Source organism: Erinaceus europaeus, chromosome 20 (assembly GCF_950295315.1).
Source record: "Erinaceus europaeus chromosome 20, mEriEur2.1, whole genome shotgun sequence".
Lineage (NCBI taxonomy): Eukaryota > Metazoa > Chordata > Mammalia > Eulipotyphla > Erinaceidae > Erinaceus > Erinaceus europaeus.
In genome coordinates this window covers 14,658,652-14,679,092 of record NC_080181.1, presented here as the reverse complement: position 1 = coordinate 14,679,092, position 20,441 = coordinate 14,658,652, and the positions used below count along the sequence as shown (strand labels likewise).

At 51.2% G+C, this 20,441-nt stretch overlaps 3 protein-coding genes across 7 annotated transcripts in view; 1 reads left to right on the top strand and 2 right to left on the bottom strand.

Moving 5' to 3' along the window:
* Nucleotides 1-9,865, top strand: part of CXCR5 (C-X-C motif chemokine receptor 5) — an 88,198-nt gene extending 78,333 nt beyond the window's left edge. For both annotated transcript variants that reach the window (XM_060179932.1, XM_007523632.3), the window contains one exon: nucleotides 7,185-9,865. In XM_060179932.1, the coding sequence (XP_060035915.1) occupies nucleotides 7,185-8,252 (1,068 nt within the window). In that variant the 3' untranslated portion in view covers nucleotides 8,253-9,865. The remainder of the gene's footprint in view (nucleotides 1-7,184) is intronic.
* The window catches only part of RPS25 (ribosomal protein S25), a 303,551-nt gene that overhangs the window by 172,908 nt on the left and 110,202 nt on the right, over nucleotides 1-20,441 (bottom strand). The gene's annotated exons all lie outside the window — the stretch shown is intronic.
* Nucleotides 9,736-20,441, bottom strand: part of BCL9L (BCL9 like) — a 35,738-nt gene continuing 25,032 nt past the window's right edge. For all 4 annotated transcript variants that reach the window (XM_016188384.2, XM_060179929.1, XM_007523601.3 and 1 more), the window contains 5 exons: nucleotides 19,005-19,215; nucleotides 18,718-18,802; nucleotides 16,329-18,618; nucleotides 13,587-13,868; nucleotides 9,736-12,993 (listed from right to left, as the gene is read on the bottom strand). In XM_016188384.2, the coding sequence (XP_016043870.2) occupies nucleotides 11,897-12,993; nucleotides 13,587-13,868; nucleotides 16,329-18,618; nucleotides 18,718-18,802; nucleotides 19,005-19,215 (3,965 nt within the window). In that variant the 3' untranslated portion in view covers nucleotides 9,736-11,896. The remainder of the gene's footprint in view (nucleotides 12,994-13,586; nucleotides 13,869-16,328; nucleotides 18,619-18,717; nucleotides 18,803-19,004; nucleotides 19,216-20,441) is intronic.

Sequence of the window (20,441 nt, the reverse complement as noted above, 5' to 3'; positions counted from 1 at the left end):
AGGGCATGAAGCATTGGCTTCATCCTAGACTGTAGAGGATGTTGACTGCTGTGCTGCATGCTGGCGTGGCCCCACCAGTCATGTGCCTGTGTTTGGATGGGACACACCGCCTTCATCAGAGTGTGAGTGTATGAAGATTCCCCCCTCCGCCCCCATCACCCCCAGTTCACACAGCCCTTTATGTCAAAGAATGCATAGGTGCTAGGCTAGCCTGCCCCACCTTGCTCCCTCTGTGTGTGGGTTTTGGAGAGTTCCCTTCTGCAACACTGTGGGCACCCCCAGTATTCAGGATTCCTGATTTCTCACCTCCCACCAGACCAGAGCTGTCTTGCATTATTACTACCCAAGGTGGTTTAGAGGTGTACGGGGCTGCCTGATTCCCTGAGCATGGGAAGTGGCTTTAACACGTGCCACTCCCAAGCCCCCAACACATGTCTGTTTGACACCTCCTGCTGAGATGCACAGCCAAGTCCAGTGCTCCGCAAACCAGTTCCTCCCACCTGCCCCTTTATCTGTGCACTTTGCCAAGCAACTATCTCTTGGCAAGAGGGAAGAGATACCCCTCCCCATCCTGCTCTAAACCCGGCTTTGTGAGAGATGGGGATCTCTGGGGTCCCTGTGGACTTTGTGGGGTTGGGGCCTCACAGTCCTGTGATTTCAGTTCTCCCAGGCTGGTTTTTCATTCTGAAAAAGAGACACAGAGGGGGAGAGACATGGCAGCACTGAAGCTTCCTCCAGTGTTGTTGGCATTTCCGTGTGTTGTTGGGACTCAGACCTATGCCACACACAGCAAGGCTTACGTCCTACTGGGTGAGCTATCTCCTGACCCTTCTATGTTGACTTTTAAGTGAGCAAAAAGTCGGTCAATCTGGATGAAAGCTTTGAGGAGTAAGCATTTGAGTGGGTCTCATAAAGAGCCTCTGAGATAGACAGGCTGGCTGCCCCTAAGCCCTCCAATGGACCCAGGGTCAGCCAGACTCCCGCACTCCCTGCCTGCCAAGGGAAGAGCCCAGCCCCCTGCCTGCCCCGCCTGCTCCTTTCCCCCATGTCTGAATTGTTTCGTTCTGCATGAAGACACTCAGATCACAGTTTTCTTCTTTAACTCCTACTGAATTCCAGTGTGAGTCAAATGGTTGTATTCACTGACAGAATCAGAAATAGTTCTCAAAATGAAAAGGGAACCAAGATGGGGTTTCGGGAGGAGGCAGGAATGAAGACTGAGTCTCTGTCAAGGTGCAGGGAAAGACTTGCCTCAAGACCCAGATTAAAGCTGAGGACAGTGTGCAGTGGTAGTGCACTGGACTTGTGTATGAGATGTCCCTGGAGGAACTGAACAGTACTTTGGTCAACAACAACAACAACAAAATCAATGTTTTGGAAATGGCAATATATTGTTACTGGGGGAGGGGTGTGCTAAAGAGAACGATGAACTTGAATGATGAACCTGGAAGCTAGTGTAGCCCAGAGCTAGGAAGAGGAAGCTTGAAAGGCCAGAGAAATATGCATTTTATAGAATTTTAAAGACTCTATTGGGGAATTTAGGCCTTACCCTATAAGTCTCTGGTTTTCAACTAAAAGTAGACCCTTTTCTTCTTTCTTCTTCTTTTTTTTTTTTTTTAAATAAAATCGTATGTGTGAAACACCGCATGAGACAAAAGTAGAGAGCTCTGGTTTAAGGGCAAGAGGGGACCCTGGAGCCTGTTCACCCCACCCTTCCCAGGACCCAGGAAGACCCTGGGAAGAATGCCCATGGCCACAGGCTGCAGGGATGCTCTGTGGTTGGTTCTGTGGTTTTGCAATGTGTTAGACATTTTTCCCAGGAGAATGTACAGTTAAGCCTCATTTCTTTTTGAGAACTCTTCTGTATCCTGCCATGTGAATATTCTGAGTGTAGCTTACCCCATCTTCTCTTTTTTTTAAAAAAAAAAGATTTTATTTTTTATTTTATTTTAAATTTTTATATTTATTTACTTATTCCCTTTTGTTGTCTGTGTTGCTTTATTGTTGTAGTTATTATTGATGTCGTCATTGTTGGACAGGACAGAGAGAAATGGAGAGAGGAGGGGAAGACAGAGAGGGGGAGAGAAAGATAGACACCTACAGACCTGCTTCACCGCCTGTGAAGCGACTCCCCTGCAGGTGGGGAGCCGGGGGCTTGAACCGGGATCCTTACTCCGGTCCTTGCGCTTTGCACCATGTGTGCTTAACCCGCTGCACTACAGCCTGGCTCTCACCCCATCTTCTCTTGAAGAACTTTATCACAAACATGACTTTACTAGTTGATGTGAAATCGGAAGGAAATTTTTTTCCCTTTTTGTTGCCCTTGTTTTTTTTTTATTGTTGTTGTAGTTACTGTTATTGTTGTTATTGATGTCATCGTTGTTGGATAGGACAGAGAGAAATGGAGAGAGATGGGGAAGACAGAGGGGGAGAGAAAGATAGACATCTGCAGACCTGCTTCACTGCCTATGAAGTGACTCCCCTGCAGGTGGAGAGCCGGGGGCTCGAACCAGGATCCTTATTCCGGTCCTTGTGCTTTGCACCACATGTGTTTAACCCACTGAACTACTGCCCGACTCCCAGGAGGGAAAGAAGGTTAAGGCAGGACCAGGAATATAGTGCAGTGATAGAGCTTCTGCTTTGCATGTTTGAAGCATTGGGTTCAATCTCACACAACACACATACACATACACACACACACACATCATGATAGAGACAGAAAGGAAAGAAAAGAAAAGAAAAAAGAAAAGAAAAGAAAAGAAAAGAAAAGAAAAGAAAAGAAAACTACTACATATAGTAATGATGAAAAAGTAAAGAGCAGGGCCAGGTCAGGTCATACACCTCACTGAACACACATACTACAGTGCACAAGGACCTGTGTTCAAGCCACCGGTCTTTAGTGATGCAGGTGTCTCTCTATTTCCCTCTTCCATCTCAATTTTTCTCTGTCTCTATCCAAAATAAAAATAATAATTAAAAAAAAGATTGGGGTTAGATAACATAATGGTTGTGCAAACATGCCTGAGGCTCTGAAGTCCCAAGTTCAATTCCATACCACCATAAACCAGGGCTGAGCAGTGCTCCGGTAAAAAAAAAAAAAAATAATAATAATAATAATAATAATAATAATAATAATAAATATTTTTGAAGTTTTTTTTTAAGATTTTTAAAATATTTATTCCCTTTTGTTGCCCTTGTTTTATTGTTGTAGTTACTATTGTTGTTGTTAATGATGTCATCGTTGTTGGATAGGACAGAGAGAAATGGAGAGAGATGGGGAAGACAGAGGGGGAGAGAAAGATAGACACCAGCAGAACTGCTTCACCGCCTGTGAAGAGACTCCCCTGCAGGTGGGGAGCCGGGGGCTCGAATCAGGATCCTTATTCCGGTCCTTGTGCTTGGCGCCACCTGCACTTAACCCACTGAGCTACCGCCCGACTCCCAATAAATAAATACTTTTTAAAAATAAGCAAAGGGCCTTATTTTTAAGTTTTTTTATTTGTGAGACATAAAGAGAGAATCAGGGGCTGGGAGGTGGCACACCTGGTTAAGCACACATGTTACAGTGCACAAGGACCCGGGTTCAAACTCCCGGTACCCACCTGCAGGGGGAAGCTTCATATGATGAAGCAGGGCTGGGGGTGTCTCTCTCTCTCTTTCCTTCTCTATTTTCCCCTTTAAATTTCTCTTGAATTTCTATCAACTTAAATAAAGTTTAAAAAAAAATTAAAAGAATGTTAAAAAGTAAACAAATAAAATAGAGAGAATCAGAATACCACTCTGTCATATGAAATGCTGGGGATCAAACTTATGACCTCATGTCTGCAAATCCAACACTCTAATCACTGCACCACCACCAATGGACTTTGTTTATTTATAATATTTTATTGGATGATTAAGGGTTTACAGTAAATACAGCTATTGGTACATGTGTAAAATTTCTCAGTTTTCTGAAAAACACTTTCACTCCTTGCCTATGACCTGCTCCACTATAATGTACCTGAAATTCCTCCCCCCCCCCCCCGTGGCCTTTACTTTGGTGCAATACTGAAATGGACTTTAATTGATGCATTTATGGCATGGGATTTGCGGGTGGGTTGGAGCTGGAAAACAGTAAGAATGATGGTGGGAACAGGACTCAGTGAGAGGCAGTGCTGAGCATCAGGGTGAAGAGGGCCTGGACTGTGGCAGGGAAATGCTGGGCAGAGGAAGAGCTGGCTCTGTCACTGTACCTGTGAGACCCTTACCTTCCTTCTCACAGTGCCCCCTGCACAGGGAACCCAAAGGAATAATCTAGGTTGAGAGCATGTGTGTGACACCTGAGTACAAGAATGCCCTGTGGTTGAATCAGTGCTGGAGTGAGACCCTGGATTGCCTGGGAGGAATCTGGTAGCGTGAGCCCACCAAGAGCCTAGTGAGGAATCACTCACTTTTTGCCACCCTCTTTCCCCTCCATCACTCCTGGAACTCATGCAGTGTCTTTCTGAATCCGCAGAAATTGGTGATAGTTGGATTTTTAAATATTTATTATTTAAAATGTGATAGGACAGAGGGAAGGAAAGAGACACCTGCAGCACTACTTCACCGCTTATGAAGTGTCCCCTGTGTGCAGAAGCTTTCTAATTTGATGTAATCCCATTGGTTTATTTTTGTTTTAGTCTTCTTTGTAATTGGAGTCATTTCATTGACCATGTCTCTTAAATTACAGAAAAGAGTTCTGCCACTATTTTCCTCTAAGTATCTGATAGTTTGTGGTCTAACTCCAAGTCCTTGATCCACTTGGAATTTACTTTTGTGTTTGGTAAAATATAGTGGCTCAATTTCATTCTTCTGCACATTTTTTTCCCCCCGCAACACCATTTGTTGAAGAGACTCCCCTTTCCCCATTTAATAGTCTGGTCACCTTTGTCAAAGATTAGATGTCCATAGGTGTGGGGGTTTAGAAGCCTCCCTCTGCAGGTGGGGACTGGGAGCTTAAATCTGGGTCCTGGCGCACTACAATGTGTGCACTCAATCAGGTGCGCCACCACCTGGCCCTCATATTATATATTTTAATATGTATTTTTTAAAAAATTTGATAGGACAGAGAGAAATTTAGAGGGAAGAGGAGATAGAGAGGGAGAGACTGATGGTTTTGAAATGTCATGTGGTGGGGTCTGGTTAGAAGAGGGGTGGGCAGCGCAAATCAGGGAAGGGAAGAGAAGCAGGTGCAGAAGGACAGCTGTGAGTGAAAGGTATGAAAACAGGCAGCAGGTCTTCCTTTGTGGTTAGCTGGGTAAACAACCTGAGCACCGTGGGGGGAGGGGGAGGGGCGAGCTTCCGGAGACTTGGCAGGCACCTCCCGTTCACGTGGGACAGCACCCCACCGAGCCTGGCCTTCCTGAGACTCCCTCACTTCCTTCTGCTTCGCTGCCTCTGGGCTTTTTGCTTCTCTTCTGCTTTTCTCTTAGCTGTAGACAGAAAAGAAAGTTTACTGGTGTGGAAGGGCTGGGGGAGCCCAGGTGTGCTGCTTGCTGGTGGATATATAAGCTCTGGAGTTGGCATGAGGTGGGTTCAAACAGATCTCACCTTAAGCAAGACATACCATAAAATAAAAATAGTACATATCTTGAACTTTTTGTGAATGAAATGAAATGAAAAGGGAGGATGGAGAGAGTTGACTCAGTGGGTAGAACGCAGGAGTGCATGCCTGACACCCTGGGCTCAACCTCAGCACTACATGTAAGCTATCTCCCCAGGCCTACATGACAAAGATCTATTTAGGAGATAGACTGAAAGACCATTCATTGTGTGTGTGTGTGTGTGTGTGTGTGTGTGTGTATGTATGTAACATCAGTCAGGGAGGATATTAAACCTCACACATAAAGTCTGTGGTTGAGCACAGACTTTATGTGTGAGGTCCTAAGTTTGCTTCCCAGCTCTGCATATACTAGAATGATACTCTGATATTCTCTCTCCTTCCCCCTCTCTCTCCCTCCATTATTCTCTCTCGTTAAATAAATAAGATTTTTTTCCAGAAAATATAGAAGTTTCTGATTTCAGTGTAATAAAGACAGGAATTGGGGGAGGGGATGAGCAGGCTGGGGAGATAACATAATGATTATACAAAATGACTTTCATGCCTGAGGCACCAAAGGTCCCAAGTTTAATCCTCAGCATCTCCATAAGCCAGAGCTGAGCAGTTCTCTGTTAAAAAAGAAAAAGGGGGGGGGGGGGGGTTGGGCAGTAGCGCAGTGGGTTAAGCCCATGTGGCGCAAAGCGCAAGGACCAGCATAAGGATCCCAGTTTGAGCCCCTGGCTCCTCACCTGCAGGGGAGTCGCTTCACAAGTGGTGAAGCAGGTCTGCAGGTGTCTCTATCTCCTCCTGTCTTCCCCCTCCTCTCTTCATTTCTCTCTGTCCTATCTAACAACAACAATAACAACAATAATAACTATAACAACAATAAAAACAAAACAAGGGCAACAAAAGGGAAAATAAATAAATAAATAAATAAATAGGAATAGGGGAGTTAGAAACCCACATTAGCATCCACCCCTCAGTAGGATCTCAGTTTCTGTCCCCATTCATCTGTTCAAAACTAAAACAGATGGCCAAGGGATATTCTCAGCCAAGGGATACTCCCCAATTTGAAGTCCTGGTTCCTGGTCCGATATGAGCCTTTCCATTCCTGAGGACACATAAACACAAAATAACTTACAAGAAGTCAGGCCTTCAGAGTTTTCCAAAGCACACCCATACCATCTATGGTCTTTCACCCTATCTGGGCAGTAATGGAGTTGGGGGTTAGGGACCAGTGCCTTTGACTGATGAGATTGAAGTTGGAAAGGACAAAGTGACTGATTATTCAAAGACCCACAAAATTGGAAATTGGGGACCTGCAGGGGAGTTGCTTCACAAGTGGTGAAGCAGGTCTGCAGGTGTCTATCTTTCTCTTCCCCTTTCTGTCTTCTCCTCCTCTCTCCATTTCTCTCTGTCCTATCCAGCAACGACGACATCAATAAAACAACAAGGGGCAACAAATGGGAATAAATAAGTAAATATATTTTTTAAAAATTGGAAATTGGGTTTGGTTAGTGGGACAAAAGAAGGAGTAGGGGTGGATAGGAAAATTTTCCAAGGAGTCAGAATCCCTCTCACAGAGGAAGAGTACTCATTCTCCCTATCTTGTCTCCTTACCTTGCAGTACAAAGAATTTAGCAACTACAATGACACCTCAGATGACCCGGATATTGAGACCCCCATTTGCTCCATGGTTGAGGGACCCCTGCTGTCTTCCTTCAAGGCTGTGTTTATCCCCGTGGCCTATGGTCTCATCTTCCTTCTGGGAATGATGGGCAACATCCTGGTACTGGTGATTCTAGAGCGGCACCGGCAGACACGCAGCTCCACCGAGACCTTCCTCTTCCATCTGGCAGTGGCCGACCTCCTCCTGGTCTTCATCCTGCCCTTTGCTGTGGCCGAGGGCTGTGTGGGCTGGGTGCTGGGCACTTTCCTCTGCAAAACTGTGATTGCTTTGCACAAGATCAACTTTTACTGCAGCAGCCTGCTCTTGGCCTGCATTGCTGTGGACCGCTACCTGGCCATCGTCCACGCTGTCCACGCCTACCGCCACCGCCGCCTCCTCTCCATCCATATCACCTGTGCCACCATCTGGCTAGCAGGCTTCTTCTTCGCCTTGCCAGAGATCCTCTTTGCCAAGGTCAGCCAGCCCCATCACAATGATTCTCTGCCACACTGCACCTTCTCCCAAGAGAGCCAAGCGGAAACCAACGCCTGGTTCACCTCCCGCTTCCTCTACCATGTTGGGGGGTTCTTGCTGCCCTTGCTGGTGATGTGCTGGTGCTATGTTGGAGTGGTACACAGACTGTGCCAGGCCCAGCGGCGCCCCCAGAGGCAGAAGGCAGTCAGAGTAGCCATCCTAGTGACAAGTGTCTTCTTTATCTGCTGGTCACCCTACCACATTGTCATCTTCCTGGACACCCTTTCCAGGCTGAAGACCATGGGCAACAGCTGTGACATGAACGGCTACCTCTCTGTGGCCATCACCATGAGCGAGTTCCTGGGCCTGGCCCACTGCTGCCTCAATCCCATGCTCTACACCTTTGCTGGTGTGAAGTTCCGAAATGACCTATCACGGCTTCTGACCAAGCTGGGCTGTGCTGGCCCTGCCTCCCTCTGCCAGCTCTTCCCTAACTGGCGCAAGAGCAGTCTCTCCGAATCAGAGAATGCCACATCCCTCACCACTTTCTAGGTCCCTCTGGAGGGTGAGGGGGACACATGTAGCGATGCTGAAACTCTTCCAACAGGGGTTGAGATCCTCAGAGATGACCCTGGTCACTGCCCTCATGGGGCAGTGAGATGAAACAACCCCCTTTCCAGGACATTCATGCCAACTCTTTCCCCAACCCCAGGGCCAGGCTGGAGCCCAGGGAGGGGAAATAAAGGACATCTCTTCCATCTGCATCACCTTGCGCCAAGAGGACCCTAGCACCCAGCTCTCATCTTAATTAACATCCAAATCTCAAGAAACAATTTCTACTCTGGCCTTGCCAGTAGAGAACATCAAGCCACACTCAGAACGCACTCCATCACTGTAAGAGGATCACTGACCCGCACCTCCTCTCCTATCCTACCTGTATAAAGAAGCCAGAAACTGAGCATCAGGACTGAAGGGTGAGGATGAGGAAAGGCCAACTGGCAACAGTGTGGCTGTAACATGTCTCAGTCATTAGCAAACACAGACATTCTGCCAGGCCACCAGGCCAGCAGCATTTTGACGAAGCAGGAAACTCAGATTTACTGGCCCCATCCAACTGGCTACCCCTGGCTCAGATCAAAATGGCACAGGGCCAGCCCCATGGCACAGGGCCCTGGGAGGTCTGCAGACTGAGGAAAAACTCCAGGAGCCCTCAGAGGCCAGCTAGTGTGCTGGAGAAAAACTAAGGCTGAGCCAGCAATAAAGGAGCCCAACAGGGGAGAAAATGTCTCCCTCCTCAGTCTCAAGGAAGGAAAACCAATGCCAGAATCTTCTCTGCACAGGGTGGAGAGTTCCAAGTTGGGTCAGGGACTGCAGGATCCAGGGCCTTGGTGTCTGGACACTGATGGGGAAAGGAGGCATAATCATCCCTCCTCACTCCCCTCATCAAAAGCCACACAGCCAGAGGTAGTCTCCCCTGAGCAGCAGTCAAGAGGCCCAGTCCCCAGCAGAGGGAGCACTTAGTTTAGAGAACTGATGTAAATCCCTGGAGAAAGGCATATTGAAAGACAGGCAGACATCCTTTCATCTCATCCAGCCCCCCCACCTACAGGCCAAGCCCATCCTCTCTGGGTTTCAGCAAGAGCCACAGTTCCGCTGAGATTGGGAAGTAGAGAAGCCAGTCTGGGCAGGGAAGTCCCCAGACCCAGGAGGCCAACTCTGCCCCAAGAGGATAGCACTCAGGTGAAACCAGAGGAAGCTCCTCCTCACTCACCCTCCCCAGGAGGGCTCTCCCTTTGCTCTCCCATCTCTGGTCTGACTGGAGGAGATAGCAGGGACCCCTGTGTTTGCTGAAACAACCTCTGGTTTACCCAACCCCACTCAGCTCTCCCGGAGGCCCCCACAGGGACTGCCACCAGAGCTGTGACCCAGGGGACTGGGCATTGTTTGTGGTGAAGCCCTGGGGTGGCCCTTTCCTCCCAGAACCCACTGACAAGCTAGGTCATGGAACTGGAGCCGGAAGCAAAAAGGCAACAGGTTGGATTTTTAATTTTCTCTTTTTAATAAAAAGGCACCTATAAAACAGGTCAATACAGTACAGGCAGCACAGAGACCCCCGGAACAAGCCTAAAAATTGTTTCAAAATAAAAACCAAGAAGATGTTTTCACATATTGTATTTATATATTTATATATATATATATATATATATATTTATATAATGGTACAAAATGGCTGGGGGTATGGCCATGGATGGAGGGAAGTCGGCTGGCCTGTGGAGTTCACCTTGGAAAGCTAGTCTAGTGGCAGAGGTGGGAGAATGGGGAGGGCATTTATCATCCAACCCCTCTCCTTTGGGCAGGAAACACTCAAAGTCTGTTTGGAGAGTTCGGGGCCATGGGTGGAGGTGGGGGCTCATGAGCACAGGGCCCAGGTTGAGGCAAGGTGGGCAAAGCTCCTGGCAGGAAAGACAAATGGATCTCCAAACAGAGACCCAGCCTGGCCCCTGTGAGGTGCTTGGGGGGGGGGGGGGAGCAGGAGCCTGTGGCCAGCCACCGAGGAAGCGTTTCACCTGGCTGATGGTGGACCAAGGACAGCACCAGACTGGGAGAGGTGGGGGCGAATTCCCTTTGTATCACAGCTGCCAATACAAGACCAGGCCCTGCTGGTCCAGGAAGGCTGGGGATGGGGCCAGGGCAGAAGACACAGTCTAGAACTGACCCTCAGCCTTAGAGGCAATATGAAGAAGGCCTCAGCCAGGGCACAACCCTGCCACCTTACAAGGCAGGAAGGAAGGAAGAAAAAAAGTATTTTACTCCTGGGGCCAAGGAGGGCAGAACACCTTGTCATGTATGGCTTCAGCTCTGACCAGAGGTGAGTAGGTAGCTCTTCTGGGAAGAAGAAAGGGGCTGAGGGAGAGGCAGTGGTTTTGCCTGGGGCAGCAGAGCCCTCAATAGAGGGACCTCCTGGCTAGTAACTGGAGAGGAAAAGAAGACCCAGGAGAGCACCCCCACCTTGGCCCTCCCCCCACCCCTCAAATACACAAGCTTTCTACTCCATCCTCAGGGTAGAAGCTAGAAGACTGACTCAGCTAAACCCCTTTTCTTATAAGAAGTGTCAGCTTCCAGCTGAGTTGGGGCCCAGGGCCTCAGCAGCAGGCACTGGATGACCTGGCCACCGGTCACTCCTAGAACCCACCAGAGGGCAGGGAGCTCACAGCCTCCACTTCGTCCTTTTCTCCTTCATCCCAGAATGGGGAGCTGGGACTTCAAGTTCTGACTAAGATGTAGCAGCAGGGACACCAAGGCTCCTTGTCACTTGTGGAACACAAGTACACTCTCCTGAATCTCTCAGCAGCAGATAGGTTGCCACCCAGGGCTCTCACCCTGGGTGGTCTGACCTGCTGGTCTGACCTCAGTGTAGGTATTTATGTTGTCTTACCATGGGGGTGGGTGGGGGGAGAAAGACCCAAATGGTATCCTTCATGGACCCAGCAGCGCTGCAAACAGTGGGTAGGAGTATCAGACCACAAGCCCCTGGGTCCAGGGTGATGGAAGGGGCGATCATTCAAAAAAGGGGAAGGGTCTCTTGTATCCTTTTTTTTTTTTGTGTGACTTCTATCAAAACACAGAAATACAGCACACGCACAAACTGGCACAAAAGCGCAGCGCTCTATTTACAGCTGCGGCTGGCACCAGCCGCCTGCAGGGAGCAGGGAAAGGGGTCAGCCACATCAGCAGGAAGAAGAAATGTGAGGCGGAAGACAGGAGGAGAGCAATGAAGAGCAGCAGAGAGAAGCCAGGTGAGGAGACAGAAGGCAGGAGCAGAAAGGAAAGGGAAAGAAGGGAGCACTCTCCTTGCCTCCCCTCTCCCCCTGCACGACTCACAGCACAGTTGAAGGAGGCTAGGTACAGAGAGAAAACAGAGGCTCTATAAGACATGGGAGGAATGGGGAGAGGGCAGCCTTGGTGGCCAAAATGGAACAAACCCAAATCTCAAACCCCCCCCACCCCACTCTGCCACTTCCCCCTAAGTTGCCAGCACATCTGGATTCCACAAACGCCACTTCCCACACAAGCCCCTCCCACCCCCTCCACCCCACCCCTTGACCCTGGCCATCCCAACACTCAAGGGGAAAAAACATTGTTTTAAGGTTATTGTATTTGCAATATTGCCCCAGCTCCAGCCCCCAACGGGGCCACTAGAAGGGCAGGTTGGCCATACTGCCTGGCGCCGGGAGGTAGCCCATCTGGCTGTCCAGAGACACGCTGCGCTGCCTCATCGGGTGAGACACCATGAGGTTCTGCTGGGGTCCTGGGGGGCCCATGAGGGAGCCCTGCGGGGAGAGCATGTGGGGGGGCTGGCTGTACACCTCACCCCCCATGCCCCGCTGCTTCATCAGCATGAAATTCTGCTGGGTCATGAGGCCTTGTGGAGGGGACATGACACCCTGGTGCAGACCGTGGGGCACCATGCCCTGCTGTGGAGGCACACCTGTCCTGCCCAGCAAGGACATCTGTCCGGGGTGGCACATGGACATGTTGAGCCCCCGCTGGACTCCCTGCTGGCCCGGGAGGTTGGGGGGCCGTGAGGGGGTCTGCTCCGCCATCATGTTCTGCAGGTTCATGAGATGCAGGTTTGGGGGCTGGGCCTTGGGGGGCTGATTCTCGCTCTTGGGGAAGTACTGAAGGGTGCTGCTTGGCTTCTCAGAGGGGATGATCCTTGACAAGTCAAATTCGGGGATTCCCGTAGGGGTGGGCCGGATCACCTCGCTCAGCTCCGGGTCATTCAGCACTGATGCCACGCCGGGAAGCACGCCGGGAGGGTACGTGTCGCCCATGCGCCCTGCCATGCCTTTGCCCATCAGGTGTTGCTGGGGGGGCAGGGGGCCAGGTGGCTGGCTGGGCAGGTCCTCTGGGGGCAGGGGCATACCTGCAGGGTAGTGCTGCTGCAGGCCAGGCCCCCCGCCCCCACCCGCACTGGGGGCCATGGCACCGTGGGGCTGCTGTAGCCGAGGGGGGAAGGGCATCATTTGAGAGGAGCTAGGCACAGGGCCGCAGGGGGCATTCAGGGAGTCTGGGCCCCCTGGAGCCATCATCATCGAGTTCTGAGGGGGCCCTCCTGTCCCCTGTGCATTGGGGTGCAGTGGAATGTTGGAGCCCAGCGGGGTGGGGGAGGGCAGCATGGTAGGCGGGGGCTCATGGGACAGGGGTTGCTGGCCTGGCAGGTTCATGGCCATGGGGCTCTGGGCAGCAGCTGAGTTCAGATGCATCTGGTTGGGTTGGTTATTGCTGAGCCCTGTTCAGAAAGAGAAAAGGGAGTCATGAACTGTGTGCACCAGCTAGGGGAGGGTGCTCAACCCTTTCTCATTCCATTGCCAGGCTGGTGCCAGCAGGCAGAGCCTCACCACTGAGATCCCCTGGCTGCAGGAGAAGGGACTCTAGGCATTTAGGTTAGGAGCCAAGAGTTCTGACTCAGCTTATCATGGACACATAGTTGGAAAGATCACTGGAGTACTGAGCTTGCTGTCACCAAATACCTAGGAGCAGGAGACTGAGGAGAAAACCCCCTGGGTAGGGCCCAGGTTCGAGGTCTTTGACAGCACACGAGAGGTGCTATGACACCAGGGAAAGATCCAAGCGCTGTGGTCTCTCCCTCCCGTCTCTCTATCTGAATGAAAAAGCACCCCCCCAAAAAGTTGCAGGAGGTCCTGACTCCACCTCACCAAAACACAAACAAAACCAGGGGTAGGAGGGAGGACCACGGAACATCAAACATTACAGCCCACGGTCTGGGAGAACAGACAAGACGTCAAGGCCACAAAGGTGACTGCCAGCTGCACCCTCGTGTCCCATTCCCAGCTCTTCCCCCAGAACCCTCTGGTCATGTACCTGGTCCAGAGCCCTGTGGTGGTGGTGGGGGGGGGAGCAGGGGCCGGTCAGGCAGCAGTTCGTCATCTGAGGTGGCGATGGTCTTGATGGCGTTATGGTAGAGTGGGGTGGAGCTGGGCATGGCGTACTTGGACATCTGGGTCATCATCAGGGACAGGGGGTTCTGGGAAGGTGTGGGGTCTGGAGAAGACGTGAATGGCAAGCTGGGGTTCATCATGCCACTGGGAGGGTTCGTGGGAGGTGCTGCAGAGCTGCTCCGGGAACCACTAGATGGGAGGGCACCTACAGAAGTGAGGGAGACAGAAAGAGCATGGGGTGACTGGGGAGTGGGGGAGAAGCTTGGCTGCTTACAGGGACACTTTTAGGAAGTGGCCAGCTCCTAGAGCTCCGCCTAAGCCCTCCAGACACCTCTAGTCAACTGTTCTGCTGAACAGAGGCAAACACACACACACACACACACACACACACCTGCCCATTATCACTACAGCCTGTCTTCCTCCAATAACCCCTACAGAGGCAGGGAAGTAGCTCAGCTTGTAAGAGAACAGGACTTGCATACATGAAACCCCAGGTTCAATTCCCAGTATCATCACAAGCCAGAACTGAGTGGTGCTCTAATCTCTCTTACAAAAATAAACACATACACACGTGCAAAGCTATGCCTCTGAAATCTTTGGTGAAACTGTACAACAGGTGTCTTTCTCTCTCTGTCACCCCCTCCTCTCTTGATTTCTGTATCTACCCATTAATAAATAAGTAAAATTAAAGAAGTAAAAATTTTTGAATTGTCTTAAAAATAAATATTTTTAAATTTTAAAAAATAAAAATGAGCTGGGGAGATAGCACTACAGTACCACACCAGACTTGCTTTAGTACCCTCTCATAAAATAAATGCATCCTATTAAAGAAGAAAGGCCCCACCTAGAGGGGGGTCGCTTCACAGGCGGTGAAGCAGGTCTGCAGGTGTCTATCTTTCTCTCCCCCTCTGTCGACCCCTCCTCTCTCCTATCCAACAATGACAACAGAAATAACACCAACAATAACAACAACAACAACAACAATAAACAACAAGGGCAACAAACAGGGGGAAAAATAAAATTAAAAAAAAAAAAGAAGAAGAAAGGAACCCTTTTCTGGCCCCCATAGGACCTTGCCCTCAACTTGGATCAACAATGGTAGACAATGTTCCATCCTCCGAAGGACAATATACTCTATGCTACACCTGAGGAAAATGGGTCCTGATATGGGGGCAGCTTGTAACATTCCTTCTTATGACCACAGAATATGAGCTCAGCTCTACAGGGATGCAGAGGTCACATGGGCCCCAGATCACATCAAATCGATAGAGTTTACAGTCAACAATATTTATACCCCTTTCCCATATTTGGGAGCTTCTCTCTTCCCTGATCCAGCTTTCTGGTCCTTCTGCCAGCCATGACATCATCTCCCCAGACAATAATTAGGATCCACCTGCATATCGGATTTCAGACTCAGGTATAAATAAATAAGTAAGTAAGTAAAATAGCACTAGTATAGCTACAGGCCCTTTGGAATATAACTAAAATATGCCTACTAGCTAGCTACAAAATGGAGAGCCCCCCAACTCTTCATCTGCACTATTCCAGCCTTTAGGTTCATGAATGTTCAACAATTTGTTTGGCTTTGTATGTTAACTCCCTCTTCAATCACCAGGTTCCAGATGCTAGCATGATGCTGACCAGACTTCCCTGGACAGACAACCCCACCAATGTGTCCTGGAGCTCTGCTTCCCCAGAGCCCTTCCCCACTAAGGAAAGTGAAAGACAGGCTGGGAGTATGGATCGACCTGTCAATGCCCACGTTCAGTGGGGAAGCAATTACAGAAGCCAGACCTTCCACCTTCTGCATCCCACAATGACCTTGGGTCCATACTCCCAGAGGGTTAAAGAATAGGAAAGCTATCAGGGGAGGACATGGGATACAGAGTTAACGTTTCCTTTTTATAAATAAAAAATTAAATAGGGAGTCGGGCGGTAGTGCAGCAGGTTAAGCACACCTGGCGCAAAGCACAAGGACCACAGAAGGAGGCCGGTTCGAGCCCCCGGCTCCCCACCTGCAGTGGAGTTGCTTTACAAGCGGTGAAGCAGGTCTGCAGGGTATCTTTCTCTCCCCCTCTCTATCTTCCCCCTCCTCTCTCCACTTCTCTCTGACCTATCAAACAACAATGACATCAATAAAACAACAAGGGCAACAAAAGGAAATATTTTAAATTAAATTAAAAAAAAAAAAAGGAGAACAGTTTCCTTCCAGGAGTGGATTTTCTTTCTTCTTTTCTTTCTCCCTTTTCTTCCTCTTATTTTTAAATGAGAGAAAGACATATGTACTCTGGCATATGGTGATGCTGGAGGTTGAATCGGGGACTTTCGAGCAAGTCTTTGAGTAACCATTATGCTGTCTCCCTAGTTCTACTTATTCCCTTCTTCCTAACTACCACCCTCTGTCCCCACCAATAAATGTTTCTCAAAAAAAAAGACAAGGACAGCCCCCTTCTGCATGCCTGTGAAAGCCCACACACTGCTACCCCTCAAGCAGAGAATCTCACTGGTGGACTCCGGCAGAAATAACCTACTCTACTCTCCTGCCCTTGCATGAACCCCCACCTTACAGACTTCCAATGACAGGCGCCAGAGAGAGACCAGAGTGCATTAGAGCACATGGTGTGTCCATGGGCCCAAGGGTCCACAGGCCTGGCCCAAGACTCACCCTGATCCATGTTGCCCAGGGTGGTGGAAGAGTTCATGTTGAGAGCCGGCTGTTTGCTCTGGGGGACCCCAGGGCTAGGCATGGCTGTCTTGGGCGAGGCAACCCAGCCAGGAGAAGGCACCGCCATAGAAGGAGACTTGAGCCTGCTAGGAGAGCCTGTGGGCGACCGGACGCTGAGGGAGGAGCTGAGGACCTGTGGCGACTTGAGAGGGCCCGGCGGATTGGCTGACGGTAAGGGCACCATCTGTGATGGAGTCTGGGGTGACTTGAGGTTAGCAGAAGGTGAGGTGACCAGGGGTGAGTGCACTTGGCTGAGGGTGGGCGATTTCAGGTGGCCCATGCCCGGTGAGCCCATCTGGTTAATACTGATGGTGAGGTCGGAAGGCCGCCTGCCCAGACTCCGGCTGGGGGCCGAATGCACAGACCCAGGAGGAGGATTGGAAGCAGGGGGCAAAGGCATGTGGCTGAGGCGGGTGGTACCCACATTCCCCATGGGCATGGAGCTCTGCTCCGGGCTAAACATGTCTTGAGTGTTGCCCATGTCCTGAGGCATGGCTTGGTAGGGTCCTTGACCCCCTGAGAACCCTTGTTGGCCCTGGTTGGGGAACTGTGAAGGCATGAGCATCTTCTGTGGGCCACCCATCATGCTGCTGTTACTCTGCGCCCGAACTCGAGCCAGCTCCTCAGGGCTAAGAGCCTGCGGCCCCATCAAGTCCCCAGGGCCCCGCATCTTCTGCGACATTAGCATCTGCTGCTGTGGGGTCATCTGCACGTTCAGGTTCATGTTCATGTTCATATTCACATTCATGTTCATGTTGAGGTTGCCTGGCCCCATGGGAGGGTCCACCTCCCTCAGCCCAGACTGCCCCATGGGGGGACTCAAGAGGCTCCGGCCTCCACCGAACTCCATGCCCATAGGAGCACCTGCCAGGCCCTCGCCACCAGCCATCTGCCCAGGGAACATGGAAGGGTCCATCTGCCGGTGTGCCTGCATCATCCGCTCCATCTCCATGCTCTGCCCCATGCCTCCGCCCGCCATACCCAGGGGGCGCTGCATGCCCATCGACCGCTTCTCCAGCAACTGGTGGCGCAGCAGCTCTTCCCGGACCCGGGGGGTCATGAATCGCTCTGCTTCACTCTGTCCACCTGGGTAGGGCACAGTGTTCTGTGCAAAATTGCTAGGCCCCCCCATGGGGGGCAAGTCTTCTGTCCAACCCATGCCCGGCCTCACAGGCCTCTGCATAGTATTCATGGGTACCTCCATGGGCATACCCTGCATGCCCCCAAATCCAGGTACTCGTTGCATCTGATTACCTGGGAAACGGGGACCAGGGAAAGGAGGGCCACCCCGCAATTGCATAGGATCTTGGACGTCCATGGGGCCCCGCAGCTGGGCCCCCATTCCTGGTGGCCACTGGTCCCCAGGCTTGCTGTGGTAGGGAGGTGGCGGCCCCCTCACCATCATGCCCCCCATACCCATCATGTCCTGCAGGGGGCGGCCACCATGCAGCCCAATCTGTTCCTCTTTCCGCCGCTTCTCCTCGTAGTACTCTTCCTGTAGCTTGCGCCAGGCTACCTGCTCAGGCGTCAGGCTGTCCTGGCCCAGTCTCTGCATCATCATATTCATCTGCTGCCCCATGTCCCCGCCCGGGGGGTGCCCAGGAACTTCATGCTCCAGTGGAGGCCCCCCGAGACTCTGTGTCTGTGAGATCATGGACTGCAAGGGCTCCTCATACTTCTTTAACCCAGTAGGAGGGGCTGTGGGAGGCTGCTGTGGAGCTGGAGGGGCTTGTGCTGGTGGTCCTCCTTCACCCGCTCCCCCAGGGGGCCCCTTGAGGAAGGGCTCGGTTTCCCCGCTTCGAAGCAACAGCCGCTCAATGTCTCGCAGTGTCTGGAGGGAACGCTCCCGATGCTCCAGCTGCTCCTTGGACAGGCCCTCCGAGCCCACCAAGCCCCGCTGCCCATTCCCCGTGGGTGTGGCCTCACCCATCAGGGCAGGACCAGGGGCACCACTGGGGTCTCCTCCGGGAGGCAGTGGATTGCTGGTGGTGGCGGCCGTCGGGGTGTTGGGGTGGGTGCCCCCTGTCCCACCACCTGTGCTGGCAGCTCCCACTGAGTTGGGGGTCAAGACCTGATTGGTGTCCTCAGGAGGCCCCTCGGAAGACAGAGCTGGAGGTGCACTGCCAGGGGCTGCAGGTGGCTGTGGCAGTGGAGGTGGCTGAGACTGTGGGGTTCCTGCTGATGGCGTGCTCAGGGGGAGTGGCTCTGGGGTGGGTGGCACTTTGGGGACCTAGAAGAGGACAGAGGCAGAGCATGAGACAGATAAAGGATGCACCAACCAGCTGGCTGTTTGTGGAGGGACCATGCCTTGGCTGGCCACCACTCCTACCTGGTCAAGCTTGGCCCGGGGCACATTCTGCTGGTGGTAAGCAAGGATGGAGTCAGCCCGGCCCTGTAGCACCGCCTCTGCGGCCCTGCATAGGAGGGTGGGTGAAGACAGCTCAGAGAGGTAGACAGAATAGTCCTCACCCTCACCTAATTCAATCCAACCCAAATCAACTATGTCAACCCAACCCAACCCAATTAACACAGCCCAGCACTGGCACCCGCCTCCCACTCCTACCCCCACCCACGTAGGACCCCCAGCAATAAGCTGGTCTACCTTCAGGCACTTACGTGTTAGCCAGGTGGGTGGTGAAGACATACATGAACTGTGAAGGAGGCTTTCCAGGAACCCCACTGGCCCCGCCCCCGGGGGCATCGGGCCGCAGGCCTGGTGGAGGCCCATGTGGAGGGCCTGGTGCACTGCCTTCACTGAGGGGTAGTTGGGTGGCTTGGCCAGGACCCAGCTGTGGGGCCGCCATAGCTGGGTCTGCTACATTACAGTCTGTATGAGAGAGGGGAGGGGCAGAGTGAGTAAGAGGCCCAGAATGAGGAATCAGCCAGACTCCCCACTGTCTCCCAGTCTGTGACTGCAGGACTTGTTGCCACAATCTGGTGTTTTTACCAGTCTAGTTTTCACATTTCCTTGCCCTGAACCAGGATTTGACTCTGATGGAAACTTAGGTGTAGCACCCAGCAGACGGTGCAGTAGGTATGATGTTGGACTCTTAAGCATGAAGTCCTGAGATTGAACCCTGGCATCATGAGTACCAGAGTGATGCTCTAATTCTCTCTTGTTAATAAGTAAAATTTTAAAAAGGCTGTGAAAGAAAGAAAGGAAGATAAAAGAAACTAAGGGGAGGGGTACCTGTTGGAGTACACACTACAATGTGCAAGGTCCTAGGTTTAAGCCCTCGATCCCCACCTGCAGGGAGAAGCTCCACAAGCAGTGAAGCAGATCTGCAGATATCTATTTCCCCCTTCCCTCTCAATAATAAAATAGTGTTTAAAATTAAAAAACAAAAAACGAGGAGGAGGAGGAGGAGTGGGCTGAGGAGACAGCATAATGACTATACAAAAGACTTTCATGCCTGAGGCTCTGAGGTTCCCAGTACCACCATAAGCCCTAGCTGAACAGTGCTCTGGTCTTTCACTGTGTCTTTCTTTCTCTTTGTGTTTCTCCCTCATTAAAAATAAAGCTGGGAGTCGGGCGGTAGCACAGAGGGTTAAGCGCACATGGCGCAAAGCGCAAGGACAGCCATAAGAATCCCAGTTCGAGCCCCCTGGCTCCCTACTTGCAGGGGAATCACTTCACAAGCAGTGAAGCAGGTCTGCAGGTGTCTATCTTTCTCTGCCCCTCTCTGTCTTCCCCGCCTCTCTCCATTTCTCTCTGTCCTATCTAACAGCGATGACATCAGCAACAACAACAATAATAACTACAACAATAAAAACAACAAGGGCAACAAAAGGGAATAGATAAATTATTTTTTAAAAATTTAAATAAAGCTAAAAATAATAATAATAAAAGACATACCTGGTTTAATTTAAAATTTCTTATTATCGGTATCGGGTAGAGACAGCAGCCAGAAATTGAGAGGGACGGGGGAGGTAGAAAAGGACACAGAGGGGGTCGGGTGGTAGCTCAGGGGGTTAAGTGCCCATGGTGCAAAGTACAAGGACCAGCATAAGGATCCCAGTTCGAGTCCCCTCCCGCCCCCCCACTCCCCACCT